The sequence below is a fragment of the Scyliorhinus torazame genome, chromosome 2 (genome assembly GCF_047496885.1).
Source record: "Scyliorhinus torazame isolate Kashiwa2021f chromosome 2, sScyTor2.1, whole genome shotgun sequence".
Taxonomy (NCBI): Eukaryota; Metazoa; Chordata; class Chondrichthyes; order Carcharhiniformes; family Scyliorhinidae; genus Scyliorhinus; species Scyliorhinus torazame.
The window spans coordinates 124,092,026-124,112,367 of NC_092708.1; the positions used below are offsets into that span (position 1 = coordinate 124,092,026).

The 20,342-nt window shown below is 47.5% G+C and overlaps 1 protein-coding gene across 3 annotated transcripts in view; it reads right to left on the reverse strand.

Annotated features, from left to right (window-relative positions):
• LOC140391655 (lysosomal cholesterol signaling protein-like) overlaps positions 1-20,342 on the reverse strand; it is a 163,617-nt gene that overhangs the window by 127,846 nt on the left and 15,429 nt on the right. For all 3 annotated transcript variants that reach the window (XM_072476355.1, XM_072476365.1, XM_072476375.1), the window contains exon 2: positions 7,848-8,351. In XM_072476355.1, coding sequence (XP_072332456.1) covers positions 7,848-8,250 — 403 coding nt within the window. In that variant the 5' untranslated portion in view covers positions 8,251-8,351. The remainder of the gene's footprint in view (positions 1-7,847; positions 8,352-20,342) is intronic.

The following is a 20,342-nucleotide window of genomic DNA, read 5'->3' on the forward strand; positions in this document are numbered from 1 at the left end:
GGTGGGTGGTTGCATTGTCCGAGGGTGGGGATAAGGGACCCTCGACCTCACTTTGAGTTTGGGCACCCTTTCAAAATGGCGCAACGATCTCGGACGAGTAGGTCTGGCCGGCAAGTTTACTTCCCCACTGCAGAAAAAAATTCTAAGTGTGGGATTTACCAGTGAGGAACTCCCCACGCCCCAAAAACATGACTAAGTGTGGGTGAATACAGGTCTGGATCTCACCAAAAGAGCTGGTGAATCACCCTGCCAAACCCGCCCAAAAATGAGTCAGTTATTGGGTGAATCGCACCCAGAGATGAACAATTCGAGGATCGCAACGTACTTGCTGGAATGCTACTGATAGCAACCTGTGAATTATCCATGAATTATGGTGAAATTGTCCATATTGTGACAAGCAGCAAATACCAATTCAACAGCTTCCCACCTGCCTGGCTCTTATTCAGAGCCGCTGCCACTGCTCTCAAATTTATATGAAGTTCTCTGATCCATTGCTTTATTTGCAAAGTCTGGAAGAAGATTTAAAATCGGATGCATTTCTTTGCGTAGTTCTGGGCTTTGCCTCCATGAGCAGTGAGCGGACTGGATGTGTCAGAGCTAAATTGGGTGTATTACATATCAAGATTCTGGTTTTTCAGGTATTTAATGTTTTGCCATTTTGCGTTGATATGCCCACAAGACAAGATTTATTAATCAAATTGCTTCCTCAGGGACTTCCGGTTGCGGTGATGCCGAGCTAGCTGCACGTTTCAGCGGCTCCAGCTCCGATGGACCTTCGGGCTCTTTTAAGAGCCCCAACGGGGAATTTTTTGTCGACCCAGCCCGGTGTGGGGTGTGGGAGAAGGGAGTCCCCCCCCAAACGAAGGAGGAAAAAACCGGCGGCGGCGGCTGCAGCCCGAGGAATCATCGACCAAAAGGTCAGAGGGAGAGAAGTTCAAGATGGCGGCGGAGAAAGCGCAGGCGACATGGAGGCCTGAGCAGGATGAAATCGTGAGACGGTGCGTGGAGCTGCTGAAGAGGGAGGTGCTGACCCCGATGCTACAGGCAATTGAGGGGCTCAAGGAGACATTAAAGACCCAGGAGGCAGAGCTTCACGTGGTGGAGCAGAAGGTGACAGATATTGAGGACGAGATCCTGGGCCTGGCGGTTAAGACTCAGACGCACGAGGCACTTCATAAAAAGTGCACTGAAAGGATTGAGGCCCTAAAAAACGGAGCGCGAAGGAAGAACCTTCGGATACTTGGTCTCCCTGAGGGTGCGGAAGGACTGGACTGTGGAGCGTACGCAAGTACGATGCTGAGCTCACTGATGGGTGCTGAGGCCCCTACGGGCCCCATGGAGGTGGAGTGGGCAAATCGGATTCAGTCGAGAAGACCAAAAGCGGGAGAACCACCGAGGGCGATAATCGTGCGATTTTACCGCCTTAAGGACAGAGAAGAGGTCCTGAGATGGGCTAAAAAGGTGCGGAGTAGCAGATGGGAGAACGCTGTGGTACGGATATACCAGGATTGGAGTACGGAGGTGGCGAGAAGGAGGGCGAGCTTCAACCGAGCCAAAGAGGTGTTGCATAAAAGGAAGGTGAAGTTTGGGATGCTGCAGCCGGCAAGACTATGGGTCACGTATCAGGAGAGACACCATTATTTCGAGACGGCGGAGGAAGCACGGTCCTTCATCAAAGAAGAGAAATTGGATGGGAACTGAGGGACTGATGCTGCAGGAAATGTTATAGTTATTGATTTTGTTAATGTTATGGGTGAAGTTAATTGAGAAGCAAACTGGGAAGGGGGGGGGGGAGACATTGGGGAAATGTGGGCGCCGGTGATGGGGGAAAGACGGGACACAGTCGGAGAATGGGGAAGGGGAGGGGGAGGGGAAAGGAAGCTGTGCCATAAGAGGCGGGTCAGGTAAACGGATGTTCCCGCGGCAGAAAGAATAAGGCGGGAAGACAGGCGCAAGGCGGATGGGAGTTCCCCCACGGGGGGGGGGGGGGGTCGAGGAGTGAGCAGGAGCAGCCGGGGTCAGTTGAAGTCAGCTGACTTACGGAAGTGACATGGGGGGAGCAATCAAGCTAGATAAGGGGGGGGGGGGACAACTGGGTTGCTGCTGCGGAATTCCAAAAGGAAATGGCTAAAGAGTGGGTGGGCGGGGATGGTGTGCGACGCTGGGGGAGCGAGCGGGAGCGCGGAGGCGGGATATGGGACTGGCCTAGAGAAGGTAATGGCTAGTCGACACGGGAGGGGGGCAGGTAGCCCCCTAGTGAGGCTGATCACGTGGAACGTGAGAGGCCTGAACGAACCGATAAAAAGGGCCCGAGCGCTCGCGCATTTGAAAGGACTAAGGACAGACGTGGTTATGCTCCAAGAGACGCACCTAAAGGTGGCGGACCAAGTTAGGCTAAGGAAAGGATGGGTGGGACAGGTGTTCCACTCAGGACTGGATGCAAAGAACAGAGGGGTGGCCATTTTGGTGGGGAAACGGGTAGCATTCGAAGCAAAGAACAACGTAGCAGATAGCAGAGGTAGATATGTAATGGTGAGTGGTAGGCTGGAGGGAATGGAGGTCGTGTTGGTTTATGTGTATGCCCCAAATTGGGACGATGCGGGATTTATGAGACGGATGCTGGGGCGTATACCGGACCTGGAGGTAGGAAACTTGATTCTAGGAGGGGACTTTAATACGGTGCTAGACCCGGGGCTAGATGGATCTAGCTCAAGGACCGGAAGGAGGCCGGCAGCGGCCAAGGTACTTAAGGGGTTTATGGACCAAATGGGGGGAGTGGATCCATGGCGATTTCTTAGACCTAGGGCTAGGGAGTTTTCCTTCTTCTCCCATGTCCATAAAGTGTACTCCCGGATAGATTTTTTTGTTTTGGGAAGGTCGTTGATCTCTAGGGTGGAAGAAGCGGAGTACTCAGCCATAGCGGTTTCGGATCATGCCCCACATTGGGTGGACCTGGAATTAGGAGAGGGCAGGGAGCAGAGAACACTCTAGCGATTAGATGTGGGACTGATGGCGGATGAGGGAGTGTGTGCAAGAGTGAGGGGGTGTATTGAGAGATACCTGGAGGTCAATGATGACGGCGAGGTCCCTGTGGGAGTGGTTTGGGAAGCACTAAAAGCGGTGGTCAGAGGACAGCTGATCTCTATTGGGGCCCACAAAAGGAAAACAGAGACCAAGGAAAGGGAAAGATTACTGGGGGAGATTTTAAGGGTGGACAGGGAATTTGCAGAGACCCCGGAGGAGGAATTGTACAGGGAGAGGAGACGACTCCAGACGGAGTTTGACCTTCTGACCACAAGAAAGGCGGAGGTACTATGGAGGAAGGCACAGGGGAGGAAGTATGAATATGGGGAAAAGGCTAGTCGCCTGTTGGCTCATCAATTGCGAAAGAGGGCAGCAGCGAGGGAGATAGGAGGAATTAGAGACAAAAGGGGAGACACGGTGCGAAGGGCAGGAAAGATAAATGAGGTGTTCAAGACCTTTTATGAGGAACTGTATAGGTCTCAACCCCCAGAGGGAGAGGAGGGGATGCGGCAGTTCCTGGACCAATTGAGGTTCCCGAAAGTGGAGGAGCAGGAGGTGGTAGGCCTGGGGGCACCGATTGAGGTGGACGAGGTCATTAAGGGACTGGGAAGCATGCAAGCAGGGAAGGCCCCGGGGCCAGACGGGTTCCCGGTGGAATATTACAGAAAATATGTGGACTTGTTGGCCCCGTTGATGGCAAGGACGTTCAATGAGGCCAGGGAAGGGGGGACTCTACCCCCGACGATGTCGGAGGCGACGATATCGCTAATTTTGAAGAGGGACAAAGATCCGTTGCAGTGCTGGTCCTATAGACTTATTTCACTATTGAACGTGGACGCCAAATTGCTGGCAAAGGTACTGGCATCGAGGATAGAGGACTGTGTCCCGGGGGTGGTGCACGAAGACCAGACAGGGTTCGTAAAAGGGAGACAACTGAATGTTAACGTGCGACGACTATTAGGGGTGATAATGATGCCCCCAGTGGAGGGGGAGGCAGAGATAGTGGCGGCAATGGACGCAGAGAAGGCATTTGATAGGGTGGAGTGGGAGTATTTATGGGAAGTGTTAAGGAGGTTTGGGTTTGGGAACGGGTTTATTAGCTGGGTTAGACTTCTTTATGGGGCTCCAACGGCAAGCGTAGTTACAGGTCGACATAGATCGGAGTATTTCCGACTATATAGGGGAACAAGACAGGGATGCCCGCTGTCTCCATTGTTGTTCGCGTTGGCAATTGAACCTCTAGCCATGGCGTTGAGAGACTCCAGGAAATGGAGAGGGGTGATTAGAGGGGGAGAAGAACACCGAGTCTCGTTATACGCGGATGACCTATTGTTATACGTCCATTATATCCTGTTATTCGGACCCAGCGGGGGGGATGATAGAGGTTATGCGAATTTTGAGGGGGTTCGGGGAATTCTCGGGGTATAGGCTAAACATGGGGAAGAGTGAATTATTTGTGATACATCCAGGGGACCAGAGTAGAGAGATAGAAGGCTTGCCGCTAAGGAAAGTGGAAAGAAACTTCTGATACCTGGGGATTCAGATCGCTAGGAGCTGGGGAATCTTGCACAGACTTCATCTGACACGGCTGGTAGAACAAATGGAGGAGGACTTCAAGAGGGGGACATGCAGCCTCTATCGCTGGCGGGCAGGGTGCAAGCAATTAAGATGATGGTCCTCCCGAGGTTCTTATTTGTATTTCAATGTCTCCCTATATTAATCACCAAGACCTTCTTTAATAAAATAGACAGGAGCATCACGAGCTTCGTGTGGGCAGGGAAAGTCCCGAGAGTAAGGAGGGGGTTCCTTCAGCGTAGTAGGGACAGAGGGGGATTGGCACTACCGAACTTGGGCGATTACTATTGGGCCGCCAATGTGGCAATGATACGTAGATGGATGATGGAGGGTGAGGGAGCGGCGTGGAAAAGACTGGAGAGAAAGTCCGGCGCCGCTACCGTTCTCACCTAAAAAGTTTACCACGAACCCGGTGGTGGTGGCAACACTGAATATCTGGGGACAGTGGAGGCGACAGAGAGGGGTGCGGGGAGCCCTGGTGGGGTCCCCTATCAGGAACAACCATAGGTTCGCCCCAGGAAGAATGGATGGAGGATTTCAGAGCTGGTACCAGTTGGGAATTAGGAGGGTGGGAGATTTATTTATAGATGGGACTTTTGCGAGCTTGGGAGCATTGGAGGAAACGTATAAGTTGCCCCGGGGAAATTTCTTGAGATATATGCAGGTGAGGGCGTTTACTAGGCAACAGGTGGGGGAATTTCCATTGCTCCCAGCGCAGGGGATACAGGACAGGGTGCTTTCAGGGGTGTGGGTCGGAGAGGGCAAGGTGTCAGAGATTTATCGAGAGATGAGGGAAGAGGGGGAGGAGTCGGTGGGCGAACTAAAAGGAAAGTGGGAAGAAGAATTAGGCGAGGAGATAGAGGAGGGTATGTGGGCTGATGCCCTAAGCAGGGTGAATTCCTCTTCCTCATGCGCCAGGCTTAGCCTGATTCAATTTAAGGTGCTACATAGAGCACACATAACGGGCGCAAGATTGAGCAGCTTCTTTGGAGTGGAGGACAAATGTGGGAGGTGTGGCGGGAGCCCGGCAAACCACGCACATATGTTTTGGGCGTGCCCGGCACTAGAAAGGTATTGGAAGGGAGTGACGGGAGTGATTTTGCAGGTGGTGAAGGCCCGGGTCAAACCAGGCTGGGGGTTAGCTCTATTTGGAGTTGCGGAAGAGCCGGGAGTGCAGGAGGCGAAAGAGGCCGACGTTGTGGCCTTTGCGTCCCTAGTAGCCCGGCGTAGGATCCTACTCATGTGGAAGGAGGCGAAACCCCCCGGACTGGAGGCCTGGGTAAACGATATGGCGGGGTTCATTAAACTGGAGCAGATAAAGTTTGCCCTGAGAGGATCGGCTCAAGGGTTCACCAGGCGGTGGCAGCCATTTCTCGACTACCTAGGGGAACGTTAGAGGGAAGACAGATGACCAGCAGCAGCAACCCAGGGGGAGGGGGGGGGTTTAGTTTAGTTTAGGTCAATAGATAAGGGGGTTTTGTTACATGTGTATGGTTAAAAGCGTTTGTTTTGTAAGAGGAAAAATTGTTGTTTGGGGAATAAAAATTTCAATAAATATATATATTTTTTTAAAAATTGCTTCCTCAGAAATGCCATGTAAAGTTTTAATAGCCTGAAGTGGCATTTGGCAACGGGTCCAAGAATATTTACAATTTCAGGCTCTGAAGTAGAATCTTTCAAAAATACTTCTTCCCAAAATATACAGCTCTCCAAACAAAAAGGCACTCATCAAAATGCACCAAATGATAATCTGAACCAAACTAAACACAGCATATTAAATAAGCAACTCCTCGACAATTCAGTTATCAAAATTGCTGAACATTTCAGAAATACAGACAAACTGGTTTTATTAAGGCCCACCCTTCTATATGAAGGGCAGTGGCAGAACCAGATAAACCAGCATTTATCTAGTTTAAGCTGTTTATTTTTCCTGGAACCAGGGATGGTTCACATTTACCATCTCAACCCACAGAGGTTAAAATATAACCGAACCAGTAACAATTTAGTTTTATCATTGTAGGTAAATATTATGGCGAACAATATTGTACTTTATAGCAAATTAAGTTTGAATTGTTGTGCAGAATAAAATCACTTTATTGTATCTACATAGAAAATGGATCACAGGTGACACAAAGTAACACATTAGTGTAGTTAAATGTTGCATCAGAGTCCTATAACACTTGATCGATTTCTTATGAAACTATCCGTTTTATTACCCAGAAGCATGTTGAATAGTATTGGTGTGGTGGCAATTCATTCATTTTAAGGGGGGGGTGGGGGGAATTGAAACAAGAAAAAGTTTTCCCTGTAATTTTCCCTCCATATCATCGGCTAATCATTTAAAATCCATGAGCCCTGGTTACAAACCCACTTACCAGAGCAAACAGCTTCCCCTTACTCACCTTATCAAAACTCCTCAATTTTAATATCTCTATTAGGCCTCCATATAACCTTCTCTGTTCTAAGGAGAACAATCTCAGCTTCTCCAATCTTAACTTAAATATCTGTCAATCTGCAGTCCGCGATGCAGTCCCTCTCTGCTCTTAAAAAGTAGCACCATTTAAATTATAAAAGCAAAATATTGGGGATGCTAATCAAAACAAAGTGCTGGAAACACCCAGCACATCTGGCAACATCTGTGGAGAAAGAAACAGAGTTAACATTTCAAGTCGAATATGATTCTTCTTCAGAACTGTTTAGATTTTCTATTAGAATTATTTAGGTTATGCTACCCGTTTTTCATCCTCCCAAAGTACATCATTTCATGCTTAGTTGCATTAAATTACATCTCATGAGTGCCTAACCATTTCACAAGCTTGTCTATGTTCTACTGAAATCTGCTACTATCCTGAAAACTATTTCTCTTCCAACATTATTTTGAAATAAATAATGTCCTGGAAGGACCATTACTTGTAACAAATTCCCATTTAAATTATGCAGCAATTTTCTTACCAGAAATGGCCTATTAAGTGAATTATTTTGTTTAAACAAACAAAGGATATTTTTTACAACTAAATCACTAAATTTTGCAGAGTGGAAGCAGCTACTCACAATGTCTGGGTAAAATGTCTAACATTTAACAGATACTTAACGCCATTGGATTTAAGGATTTATAGTCAGTATTTATTTTTATGAAACACTTACATTTAAATGGGAACAAAAAGACTGACCATCTATCCTCCCTCTCCACAGCTTAATTTGAATTCGGTAGCAGTCAAGTTAAAAGAAATTTATTATAATACACTTACCTATGGGGTATCCCAAAGCAAAATCGTTACTCTGTGTAGCAAAAATTGGGAAGAGTCCAGCTTTACCAAATCGGCTTTCCGGACTTGCTATCAGGAGAGTCAGGGTGCAAACAAGTATGAAAACTGCAACTTTAGCCACAAGAATACTCCAAAGAAAACTCCAGTTTATGTGAGCCAAGTCTAAAACCACCATGTTCTTAAAAAGGAGGCCAGGAAGCGCAAACTTTGAGACAAAACTTCCTAAACCTTTGGCCTGCGTAGAAGTAATTATGTTGACTCGTCCAGCAACATACCCACAAAGAATGATGCCGAAACATTCTAAAAGGGCTGGGAAAAGCCGGTCAATAGACATTGAAGGAACAAAGCCCGCAGAGGAATTTGTGCTAATATCCAAACTTGCCATGCTGTAAGCTTCCAGGCTGGTTTCCTTTTTGAAGAATTGGATATGTGAAACGCGTCAATGATGATAGTTTTCATGTATCAAATAAAGACTCCCATTGGGTGCTGAAAGAAAAAGAAAATCAATGACAATTTGAACAGATATGTACTCATGGTATTAAAAGACAAATAATAATTGCCATTTTTCAAAATATCCTCCTTTCCTGAAAGAAATGTATTCCTTGCTGGGGTATGATTCAATGGCTTTGAGTACCACATTCAAGAGATCATTCCTTTTATCCTAATGTGACTCTTGGTGGGGAGTGCCAACAGGCTATGTGACAGCATGGGTATGTCGTAGTCAAGTCTGGTCCTAACCTCACCCAACCTATATATTTGACCACTTACAGCATTGGTCACTAAATACCCATCAGGGTCAGAAGGTCTGCTCAATCTTCTCTTTCCATCAACCTGACATCCTGAGGCATGAAGGAAAATTGTATTGTCTAACCGATACCCTGGCTGAGCAAACCATACCTGCTCAACTACTAGCGGGTGTCCTGCAAGGATATATATCACACCAATCGGTTCTATGGATGGTTTAGCCAATACGCACCTGGAGATCTGGTTGATATTTCCCACACTTAAGTCTCTCAATATAGTGTAATCCCGGCAGCACGGTGGCGCAGTGGGTTAGCCCTGCTGCCTCACGGCGCCGAGGTCCCAGGTTCGATCCCGGCTCTGGGTCACTCCGTGTGGAGTTTGCACATTCTCCCTGTGTTTGTATGGGTTTTGCCCCCACAACCCAAAAATGTGCAGGCTAGGTGGATTGGCCACACTAAATTGCCCCTTAATTGGAAAAAATGAATTGGGTACTTTAAATTTATAAAAACATATATATTGTAATCCCACTTTGGTATTATATTTTGGAGCTGCAGAAGATGGGCTCAGAAGAACATTACTGTTCAACAGATTTGATCCCATCCCTGCAGAATAATATTTCCCATTGATGTTCAATAGCATGCCCATCACTAAACACCCTCCAGCATCAACATCTGGCAGTTATGATTGACCAGCCTCATAAATACCATGGTAAAAGGAGCAAAGTCAGAGGTTGAAAAGTGGATTATAGGGATCCTGCAGATGTAGTATAGTTGGACTTCCGGAAAGCATTTGATAAGGTGCCACACAGAAGGTTAATACATAAGGATCGATCACGAGGTTAGGGGTAACTCACTAGCTTGGATAAAAGACTGGCTGAAGGACAGAAGACAGAGAGTTGGGATAAATAAGTATTTTTCTAGATGTCAAGCTGTAACTAGTGGGGTGCCACAGGGTTCGGTCCTTGGGCCCCAACTTTTTATTTACAATCTATATTAACGACTTGGATACAGGGATAGAATGTTCTATAGCCAAATTTGCAGTCAACACTAAAATAGGTGAAACAGTATGTTGCAATGAGGAAATAAGAACCTTACAATTGGATAGATAGGTTAGATGGAGTTAACGTGGATAAGTGAGAGGTCATCCATTTTGTTCAGAAAAATGGAACGGCAACTTATTATCTAAATGGGGAGAGACTTCTGGTGTATAGAGATCTGGGTGGCCTCGTGAAGGAGTCGCAGAAAACTAGCAAGTGGGTACAGCAGGTAATAAAGAATGTAAATGGAATATTGGCATTTATAGCTAAAGGAATAGAGTATAAAGGTAAGGGGGTGTTGTTGCAACTGTACAGGGCATTGGTAAGACCACACCTGGAGTATTCTACACAGTTTTGGTCCCCTTATTTGAGGAAATATGTAGTGGCAATGAAGGCAGTTCAAAGGAGGTTCACTAGATTGATCCCAGAGATGAGGGTCGGGATTCTCCGTCAGCCAACGCCAAAATTGGGAAAGGTGACTGGGCGGAGAATCGGCTCTGACACCGAAAGCGTGGTCAGTGCCAGATTCACGGCAAATCATAATTCTCCGGTGTTCAACAACAGCGTCAATGCGTTCCACTCAGCACATACAATAAACGCCCTTTGCATATCATTAGCGGGTCGGACCTGGTATTCTCTGGGGTCTTCACGATCCTTCGCCTCCGCTGGGGGGGGTATGAAAAGTGTCCAACATGGCCATAGAGCGCTGACAGTTGTGCCGCTGGCCAGGGAACTTCTGCCAGGGCTGGGAGGAGTAGCGGCGGGTAGCCAGGGTGTGGGCCATGGGTCGAGGTGGACGGACACGGAACACCATTGCCGCAGTCTGCAAGACAGCCATGTAGATATGCACAGCGCCGACTGCCCACCGTGAACATAGTATCATGGGTCGTAAGGGTCCCCCCCAAGCCACCCCCCTAGGTATCTTCTGGCCCCAACTGACCCATCAACAGGATCGGTGTGCTCCAGTGCAACCAGTGCCACCTTGTTTACTGGGGTGGGCGTGTGTGGGGAGTGGAGTGCTAATATGCAGCTGGTCAGCCTCGAGTGGTAATCCCGACCCCGGCAAATACGACACCGTTTTTCATTGGAGACGATCGTGTTCCACGTGGCGCTGGTGCTAGACCCTTAACGGCCGGCGAATTGGTCCAGGTGCTGCGCCAGTTTTGCTGCCGTAGAAGTCCACTAATCCTGCCCCGGCGTCAACCCTAGTCTCAGGAATGGAGCATCTGGCCGTTGGAGTGGTTGAGCCTTCCGAACTTGATGCATTATTACTGGGCGGCGAACGCCTAGAAGGTGCGGGGCTGGAGTTGGGAGGCGGAGGCATTACGGGTGAGGATGGAAGTGGGTTATTGTAGGGGGTTGGGGTTGCAGATGCCGGCGATGGCACGACTTTTGTTTGTCCCGGGGAAGTATTCGGGAAGTCTTGTGGTGGTTGCCACGTGAAGATTTGGAGGCAATTTTGGCAGCACGTTAGGTGGGAACGGGGTCAAGGCTGATGCCATTCCGGGGGAATCATGGACTCGAGCTGGGGAGGATGGATGCAAGGTTTTGGGGATGGGAAGAGAGAGGGGTGAAGGAGTTAAAGGATTTGGTTTTGGAGAGGTGGTTCGCAAGCTTGGAAGAGTTGAGGGGGACGTTTGGATTTCCGCGTGAGGAGGGTTTTTGGTTTATGCAGCTGTGTCTCTTTGCTAGAAAGGTTTTTCCGACCTTTCTGATCAAGCCTGCCTCCTCGTTGTTTGAGGAGGTGCTATTGGTAATGGGGTTGGAAGATGGTGTTGTCTCGGTGATTTATGGGAGGATTCTGGAGGCAGTTAAGGTGTCTGTGGAGGGGGTTAAGATCAAGTGGGAGGAGGAGTTGGGGTAGGCGCTGAAGGAGGACTGTGGCGTGGGGTGCTACAGAGCGTGAATGCCTCAACCTCGTCTGCGAGGCTGGGGTTGATACAGTTGAAGGTGGTGCACAGGGCTCATTTGACAAATTCAAGGATGAGCCGGCTGTTTGAGGGGAGAGAGGATACTTGCGAACAGTGTGGGGCCTGGCTATCATGTGCACATGTTCTGGTCCTGCCTGAAGTTGGTGAACGTTTGGGGGTCATGTTCAGCACCATGTCGGCGATCTTGCATGTGTATTTAGAGCAGGGTCCCCTGGGGGCCATATTCGGGGTGTCAGACTTGCCAGAGTTGCAGACGGGAGCGGGGGCAAGATTTTAAACTTCGCCTTGTTGATCACTCATGGGCGGATTCTGTTGAGGTGGAGGTCAGCTTCTCCAGCCTGTGCCTCAGTGTGGCTGGGGGATCTAATAGAGTTCTTACATCTTGAGAAGGTGAAAGTTGCCCTAAGGGGAGCAGATGAGGGGATCCACAAGAGATGAGATTTGTTTATTTTGCATTTCGGAGAGCTAGTTATGGTCAACTGTTGGGAGGGGGGGGGGGGCGATTGGTGCGGGGTTTATTGTATTTGGGGTGTAATATTTCTGTGTTGTTTAGTAAAATGTTAAATGCTAAAAATTTGAATAAAAATACATTTAAAAAATGGTATGGATAAAGTAGACGTGGAGCTCTTGTGGGGCATTCTAGAATGATAGGTCATAGCCTTAGAATAAGGGGTAGAACATTTAAAACACTTATAAATTTAAAAGAGATTCATGACTAAAGGGTCGTGAATTTGTGGAATTCGCTATCCCAGAGTGCACTGGATATTGGGACAGTGAGTAAATATAAGGAGAAGTTAGACAGATTTTGAATTAGTAATGGGTTATGGAGAACGGGCAGGACGGTGGAGATGAGGCCATGATTAGATTAGCCATGATCGTATCGAACGGTGGAGCAGACTCGAAAGGCTAAATTTTCTACTCATGCTACTAGTTTTTATGTTCTAAGAAAGAACTATGTTGTCTAATTCCACCATCCAGCTCTTGGATTGTAGCCCTGTAGGTAACAGCACCTCAAGTACAAATCTGGTGTTCTTGATTAATATGGGGATTTCTTGATTAATATAGGAATCAGGGGTTATAGGGAGAAGGCAGGAGAATGGAATGAGGAACATATCAGCTATGATCAAGTTCCCTCCCAGTCACACACCATCCTGACTCGGAATGACATTGCCATTCCTTTACTGTTGCTGGGTCAAAATTCTGAAATTTCCTCCTCGGGGCACTGTCGGTGTACTTACACCATATGAACTGCAATGGTTCAAGAAGGTGGCTTAACAGCACCTTCACCGAAGACAAATTAGAGATGGACAATAAATACTGGTCTTGCCAGCAAAGCCCACCTCCCATTAAAGAATAAAATATACCATCTCCTCAATACAGCATCTGGTGATTTCTGAAATGAATCCTGGATCCTGGCCTCCATTTCCCCTCCTCACAGCTTTGCCAACTGATACTTGCCAAGGTCATCCCCTCACCCCGACTACTTGCCTTCAAACAACCACGCAACCTCAAACAGACCATTGTTTGCAGCAAACTAACCAGCCTTCAGAACAGCAACCACGACACCACACAACTCTGCCATGGCAATCTCTGCAAGACGTGCCAGATCATCGACATGGGTACCACCATTACACGTGAGAACACCACCCACCATGTACGCGGTACATACTCGTGTGACTCAGCCAACGTTGTCTACCTCATACGCTGCAGGAAAGGATGTCCCGAAGCGTGGTACATTGGCAAAACCATGCAGATGCTGTGACAACGGATGAACGGACATCGCGCGACAAACAGCAGGCAGGAATGTTCCCTTCCAGTCGGCGAACACTTCAGCAGTCAAAGGCATTCAGCCTCTGATCTTCGGGTAAGCATTCTCCAAGGCGGCCTTCAGGACGCGCGACAGCGCAGAATCGCCGAGCAGAAACTTATAACCAAGTTCCGCACACATGAGTACGGCCTCAACCGGGACCTTGGATTCATGTCGCATTACATTCATCCCCCACTATCTGGCCTGGGCTTGCGAAATTCTACCAACTGTCCTGGCTTGAGACAATTCACACCTCTTTAGCCTGTGATTATCCCTCTCTCCAGTTGCTCCGTCTGGACCTGTAGACTTAATTACCTGCAAACACTCGCATTCAAGGTATTGTATTGCATCTTTGACTTTGTCTATATAAATGTTTCTGGAACCCACCTCTTCATTCACCCGAGGAAGGAGCAGTGCTCCGAAAGCTAATGATTCAAAACAAAGCTGTTGGACTTTAACCTGGTGTTATAAAACTTCTTACTGAACTGATGCTTGCGTTTATGGCTTCTTTATGCAAACTAACCAAACACACATGGGATTGGTAAACTATAAATAGATTCCTTTAATTTGGAGACTAGAACTCATTATATGTACTCACTGCAGGAGAGCTCAACAAACAGGTCTTACTCTCGGGATTCAAAACACACCCCAATAGCAACCATCAACACTAACAGCAACAACAATATATAACCAAAGAGAAAATGCAGGAAAATCTCAGCAGGTCTGGCAGCTTCTGTAGGTAGAGAAAAGAGCTAACGTTTTGAGTCCAATGACACTTTGTCAAAGCTCAATATAGAGTACCAGTCACATGTTGGTTCTGTGATAATCCCTGTACATCATTTACATATTCTCTTAAAGTGAGATGCAATTTCCACTTTTTCCCCCCCCAAAGAATAACATTTCATTCATTAAGGGTAAATATGGTTGCAAAAACTATTTACAAAAAAGGTAGATTTCTGTTTATACAATGTTTAGGTGGCTTACTAATCTTCCTGGATCTCACAACAGTGTAACCTTCCTGAGATCTAACTTATCACTTCGGTGTCCTTGACTTGGAGGCACATAGGCATTGGTATCCTGTGTATTACTGGAGTGCTGGTGTTTAATGGTGGTTGTATTAAGGAGTCAAGCTCTGTGGTCCACGTGACCGGCTCAGAACCAATCATGCGGGAGCGCATGAACCCCCGATCGATAGAGAGAAGGCGCGGGGGCCCGGTAGCACGGGCCTTTGTAGTGTGGACCCCAGAGCTGGAGAATCAAGACCTAAACATCATTTCTCTGTGCCTGTATATAGTTGCCTTTGCCCACTGTTAATAAATACACTTTGTTGTTACTGGAATTCTCCAGTGCATTATCTTGAGCTCAGCAATATGCTGCAGGACTGTCTAGTGTGTGGAATTAACAAGCACCCAGAAAAAACTCCTGGCTGAAACTAAAATCACGTTAGACAAAGCAATCGAAATAGCTCAGGCAATGGAGTGCGCTGGAAAAGGCGCATTTGAACTACAAAGTGCCGCAGAAGAAGTAAACTAGTTGTGAGGCAGTACGGCTGTGAGGACTGTAATAAGATCAACAGGTAAAGTAGAGTACCAAACACAGTCCTCGGGACCGGATCAAAGTCAGAAAATCAGGAAAAGAATGGATCGTTATGCCAAGACAGGTGCATTGCTATTTGTGTGGGAAAGATCACCTCCAGGAAGCTTGCCATTGTCACGAGTTTGTCTGTTTTTGTTGCAACTGAAGAGGCCATATGCAGGCTTGTTGCCGCGCGAGGCAGAGCGTGCCAATGAAAAACAAAACAGCAGCAATCCACAACACTACTGAACCAAGTGGAGAAGAGCTCTGAGGAGGAACATGAAATGTACCATCTGAGTTTCGTCAGGTAAATAAGACAGCCCCTAATAAATAATTCTGCAAGTGGCCGGAAGACCTTTGAAGATGGAGGTCAATACAGGGGACATCAGTCACGGTTGTGGGGGTGCAGACATTTGAATACATTCCAGAAGGGGCTCAGACCCTGAATTGAGGTAGCACAACAGCCAAGCTGTGGACCTATACGGGGGAAACCCTAAAAATTCTTGGGACCACCAGTAGCTTGCAAAGAACAAGAGGCCCAGCTGCTTTTGATTGTCATAGAGGGACTCAGACCAAGTCTGATGGGGAGGGACTGGTACCGTAAATTATTCTAAATTGCCTATAAATCTTTAAAATCTTAAACAGCGCTTTTCAAGGCATCCTGCGAAGTTATGAGGATGAGGTCCACAATGAGTTAGCCAGGTCAAGGGCATGAAGACCGCAATTTATGCCGGCCAGCTTTATCCCAGTATTCATAAAGCGCCCCCCCTTGAATATTGTAATATACGCGCAGCTTTACTTATGGAAAGTAAGTAAAACGAGTCTGGAGCTTAGCCTGTCTACATATAACTCAGGAGTGGGGGAAATGGAATATTGATGGCCTATTTCTAAGATTGAATCCACCAAATGTTGTTGTTTTCATTTTCTTTGTTTGCGCAGCCTGAGTGAGACACCAGCCAGAGTGGGAATTTGAAACTTGGTAATTTGGTGCAGTGAGGTAATTCGGTGCAGAGTGGGAGAAGGTGCTTTTCCCCTACTATTTTGTGCTCTCTCTTTCTTCTGGCCTGTAACTTCTAATCAGCAGGGAGAGAACCTGAGAGCATCTGAGACCGTCAGAAGGTAAGTGAGTGATATTTACTCATTTTTACTTTCATTACCTTTTCAAATTGTGTGTGTGTGTGTGTGTGTGGGGGGGGGGGGGGGGGGAAGAGACCTGACGTGACATCACAGAAAAGCTGTGACCTGATTGGCTGGTTGGGAATCTACACTAAATTTTAAAAATTAAGCATTGGTAAACTAATTAAACATAATTACTTAATTATAATTTAGAGGGGTATCTAAGCCAGAGATCGGAGAGTACTGTATTTAGCTTTCACATTTATAGTAGAAATCTAGTGCTAGGAAACCTATAGTTAACAGTAACTTTAAAAAAAACTTTTAACTTTAATTTACGAATTAATTGATGCAATGTCAGTTCGAGGGGTGGGTGCAGGCTCTGACTGGGAGATGTGGCAGGTCCGGGAGGCTTCCAGCGTCCCGGATGGCTTCATCTGCAGAAAGTGCACCCAATTGGAGCTCCTCACAGATCGCATGGTTCGGTTGGAGCGGCAGTTGGATGCACTGAGGGAGCATGCAGGTGGCGGAAAGCGTCATAGGTAGCAGTTATATAAATGTGGTCACACCCAAGGTGCAGGCAGAGAAATGGGTGACCACCAGAAAGGGCAGGCAGTCAGTGCAGGAATCCACTGTGGTTGTCCCCTCTCGAACAGGTATACCCCTTTGGATACTGTCGGGGGGGGGGGATAGCCTATCAGGGGAAAACAGCAGCAGCCAGAGCAGTGGCACCACGGCTGGCTCTGATGTTCAGAAGGGAGGGTCAAAGCGCAGAAGAGCAATAGTCATAGGGGACTCTATAGTCAGGGGCACAGATAGGCGCTTCTGTGGACGTGAAAGATGGTGTCTTGCCTCCCTGGTGCCAGGGTCCAGAATGTCTCCGAACAGGTAGAGGGCATCCTGAAGGGGGAGGGCAAACAGGCAGAGGTCGTTGTACATATTGGTAATAACGACATAGGCAGGAAGGGGCATGAGGTCCTGCAGCAGGAGTTCAGGGAGCTAGGCAGAAAGTTAGAAGACAGGACCTCTAGGGTTGTAATCTCGGGATTACTCCCTGTGGCACGTGCCAGTGAGGTTGGAAATAGGAAGATAGAGCAGCTAAACACGTGGCTAAACAGCTGGTGTAGGAGGGAGGGTTTCCGTTATCTGGACCACTGGGAGCTCATCCGGGGCAGGTGTGACCTATATAAGGACGGGTTGCATCTAAACTGGAGAGGCATAAATATCCTGGCCACGAGTTTTGCAAGTGTCACACGGGAGGGTTTAAACGAGTATGGCAGGGGGGTGGGCACGGGAGCAATAGGTCAGAAGATGAGAGCATTGAGGGAGAACTAGGGAATAGGGACAGTATGGCTCTGAGGCAGAGCAGACAGGGTGAAGTTGCTGAACACAGCGGGTCTGGTGGCCTGAAGTGCATATGTTTTAATGTAAGAAGTATTACGGGTAAGGCAGATGAACTTAGAGCTTGGATTAGTACTTGGAACTATGATGTTGTTGCCATTACAGAGACCTGGTTGAGGGAAGGGCAGGATTGGCAGCTAAACGTTCCAGGCGGGATAGAGGGGGATGTAAAAGGGGTGGCGGAGTTGCGCTACTGGTTAGGGAGAATATCACAGCTGTACTACAGGAGGACACATCAGAGGGCAGTGAGGCTATATGGGTAGAGATCAGGAATAAGAAGCGTGCAGTCACAATGTTGGGAGTTTACTACAGGCCTCCCAACAGCCAGCGGGAGATAGAGGAGCAGATAGGTAGACAGGTTTTTTGAAAAGAGTAAAAACAACAGGGTTGTGGTGATGGGAGACTTCAACTTCCCCAATATGGACTGGGACTCACTTAGTGCCAGGGGCTTAGTCGGGGCAGAGTTTGTAAGGAGCATCCAGGAGGGCTTATTAAAACAATATGTAGACAGTCCAACTAGGGAAGGGGCTGTACTGGACCTGGTATTGGGGAATGAGCCCGGCCAAGTGGTAGAAGTTTCAGTAGGGGAGCATTTCGGGAACAGTGACCACAATTCAATAAGTTTTAAAGTGCTGGTGGACAAGGATAAGAGTGGTCCTCGGGTGAATGTGCTAAATTGGGGGAAGGCTAATTATAACAATATTAGGCGGGAACTGAAGAACATAGATTGGGGGCGGATGTTTGAGGGCAAATCAACATCTGACATGTGGGAGGCTTTCAAGGGTCAGGTGAAAGGAATTCAGGACCGGCATGTTCCTGTGAGGAAGAAGGATAAATACGGCAATTTTCGGGAACCTTGGATAACGAGAGATACTGTAGGTCTCGTCAAAAAGAAAAAGGAGGCATTTGTCAGGGCTAAAAGGCTGGGAACAGACGAAGCCTGTGTGGAATATAAGGAAAGTAGGAAGGAACTTAAGCAAGGAGTCAGGAGGGCTAGAAGGGGTCACGAAAGGTCATTGGCAAATAGGGTTAAGGAAAATCCCAAGGCCTTTTACACATACATAAAAAGCAAGAGGGTAGCCAGGGAAAGGGTTGGCCCACTGAAGGATAGGCAAGGGAATCTATGTGTGGAGCTAGAGGAAATGGACGAGGTACTAAATGAATACTTTGCATCAGTATTCACCAAAGAGAAGGAATTGGTAGATGTTGAGTCTGGAGATGGGTGTGTAGATAGCCTGGATCACATTGAGATCCAAAAAGACGAGGTGTTGGGTGTCTTGAAAAATATTAAGGTAGATAAGTCCCCAGGGCCTGATGGGATCTACCCCAGAATACTGAAGGAGGCTAGAGAGGAAATTGCTGAGGCCTTGACAGAAATCTTTGGATCCTCACTGTCTTCAGGTGATGTCCCGGAGGACTGGAGAATAGCCAATGTTGTTCCTCTGTTTAAGAAGGGTAGCAAGGATAATCCAGGGAACTATAGGCCAGTAAGCCTTACATTAGTGGTAGGGAAATTACTGGAGAGAATTCTTCGAGACAGGATCTACTCCCATTTGGAAGCAAATGGACGTATTAGTGAGAGGCAGCATGGTTTTGTGAAGGGGAGGACGTGTCTCACTAACTTGATAGAGTTTTCGAAGAGGTCACAAAGATGATTGATGCAGGTAGGACAGTGGATGTTGTCTATATGGACTTCAGTAAGGCCTTTGACAAGGTTTCTCATGGTAGACTAGTACAAAAGATGAAGTCACATGGGATCAGGGGTGAGCTGGCAAGGTGGATACAAAACTGGCTAGGTCATAGAAGGCAGAGAGTAGCAATGGAAGGATGCTTTTCTACTTGGAGGGCTGTGACTAGTGGTGTTCCGCAGGATTCAGTGCTGGGACCGTTGCAGGTAGGGAATATACAGTGAATGGTAGAACCCTCAAGAGTATTGAAACCCTCAGAGAGTATTGAACCCTCAGAGAGATCTAGGTGTACAGGTCCACAGGTCACTGAAAGGGGCAACACAGGAGGAGAAGGTAGTCAAGAAGGCATAAGGCATGATTGCCTTCATTGGCCGGGGCATTGAGTATAAGAATTGGCAAGTCATGTTGCAGCTGTATTGAACCTTAGATAGGCCACACTTGGAGTATAGTGTTCAATTCTGGTCGCCACACTACCAGAAGGATGTGGAGGCTTTAGAGAGGGTGCAGAAGAAATTTACCAGAATGTTGCCTGGTACGGAGGGCACTAGCTATGAGGAACGGTTGAATAAACTCGGTTTGTTCTCACTAGAACGATGGAGGTTGGGGAGCGACCTGATAGAGGTCTACAAAATTATGAGGGGCATCGACAGAGTGGATAGTCAGAGGCTTTTCCCCAGGGTAGAGGGGTCAATTACTAGGGAGCATAGGTTTAAGGTGCGAGGGGCAAGGTTTAGAGTAGATGTACGAGGCAAGTTTTTTTACACAGTGGGTGCCTGGAACTCGCTACCAGAGGAGGTGGTGGAAGCAGGGACGATAGTGACATTTAAGGGGCATCTTGACAAATACATGAATAGGATGGGAATAGAGGGATACGTACCCAGGAAGTGTAGAAGATTGTAGTTTGGTCGGGCAGCATGGTCGGCACACGCTTGGAGGGCCGAAGGGCCTGTTCCTGTGCTGTACTTTTCTTTGTTCTTTGTTCTTTGATAATATATGCATTGTAAGAAATTACATTTCCCCAGTGAACCACCTTGAGGGTCTCCCATAATACTGATGGGGTCATGGGAGTCAGATTTGTTTGTTTAAATAACAACATCTATAAATGGTAGATATAGATTTACAAGACCGTTGTCAGATACTAGGGTTGTTTTAAATCTCCATGGAGGCTAACCTTTAGCTTTG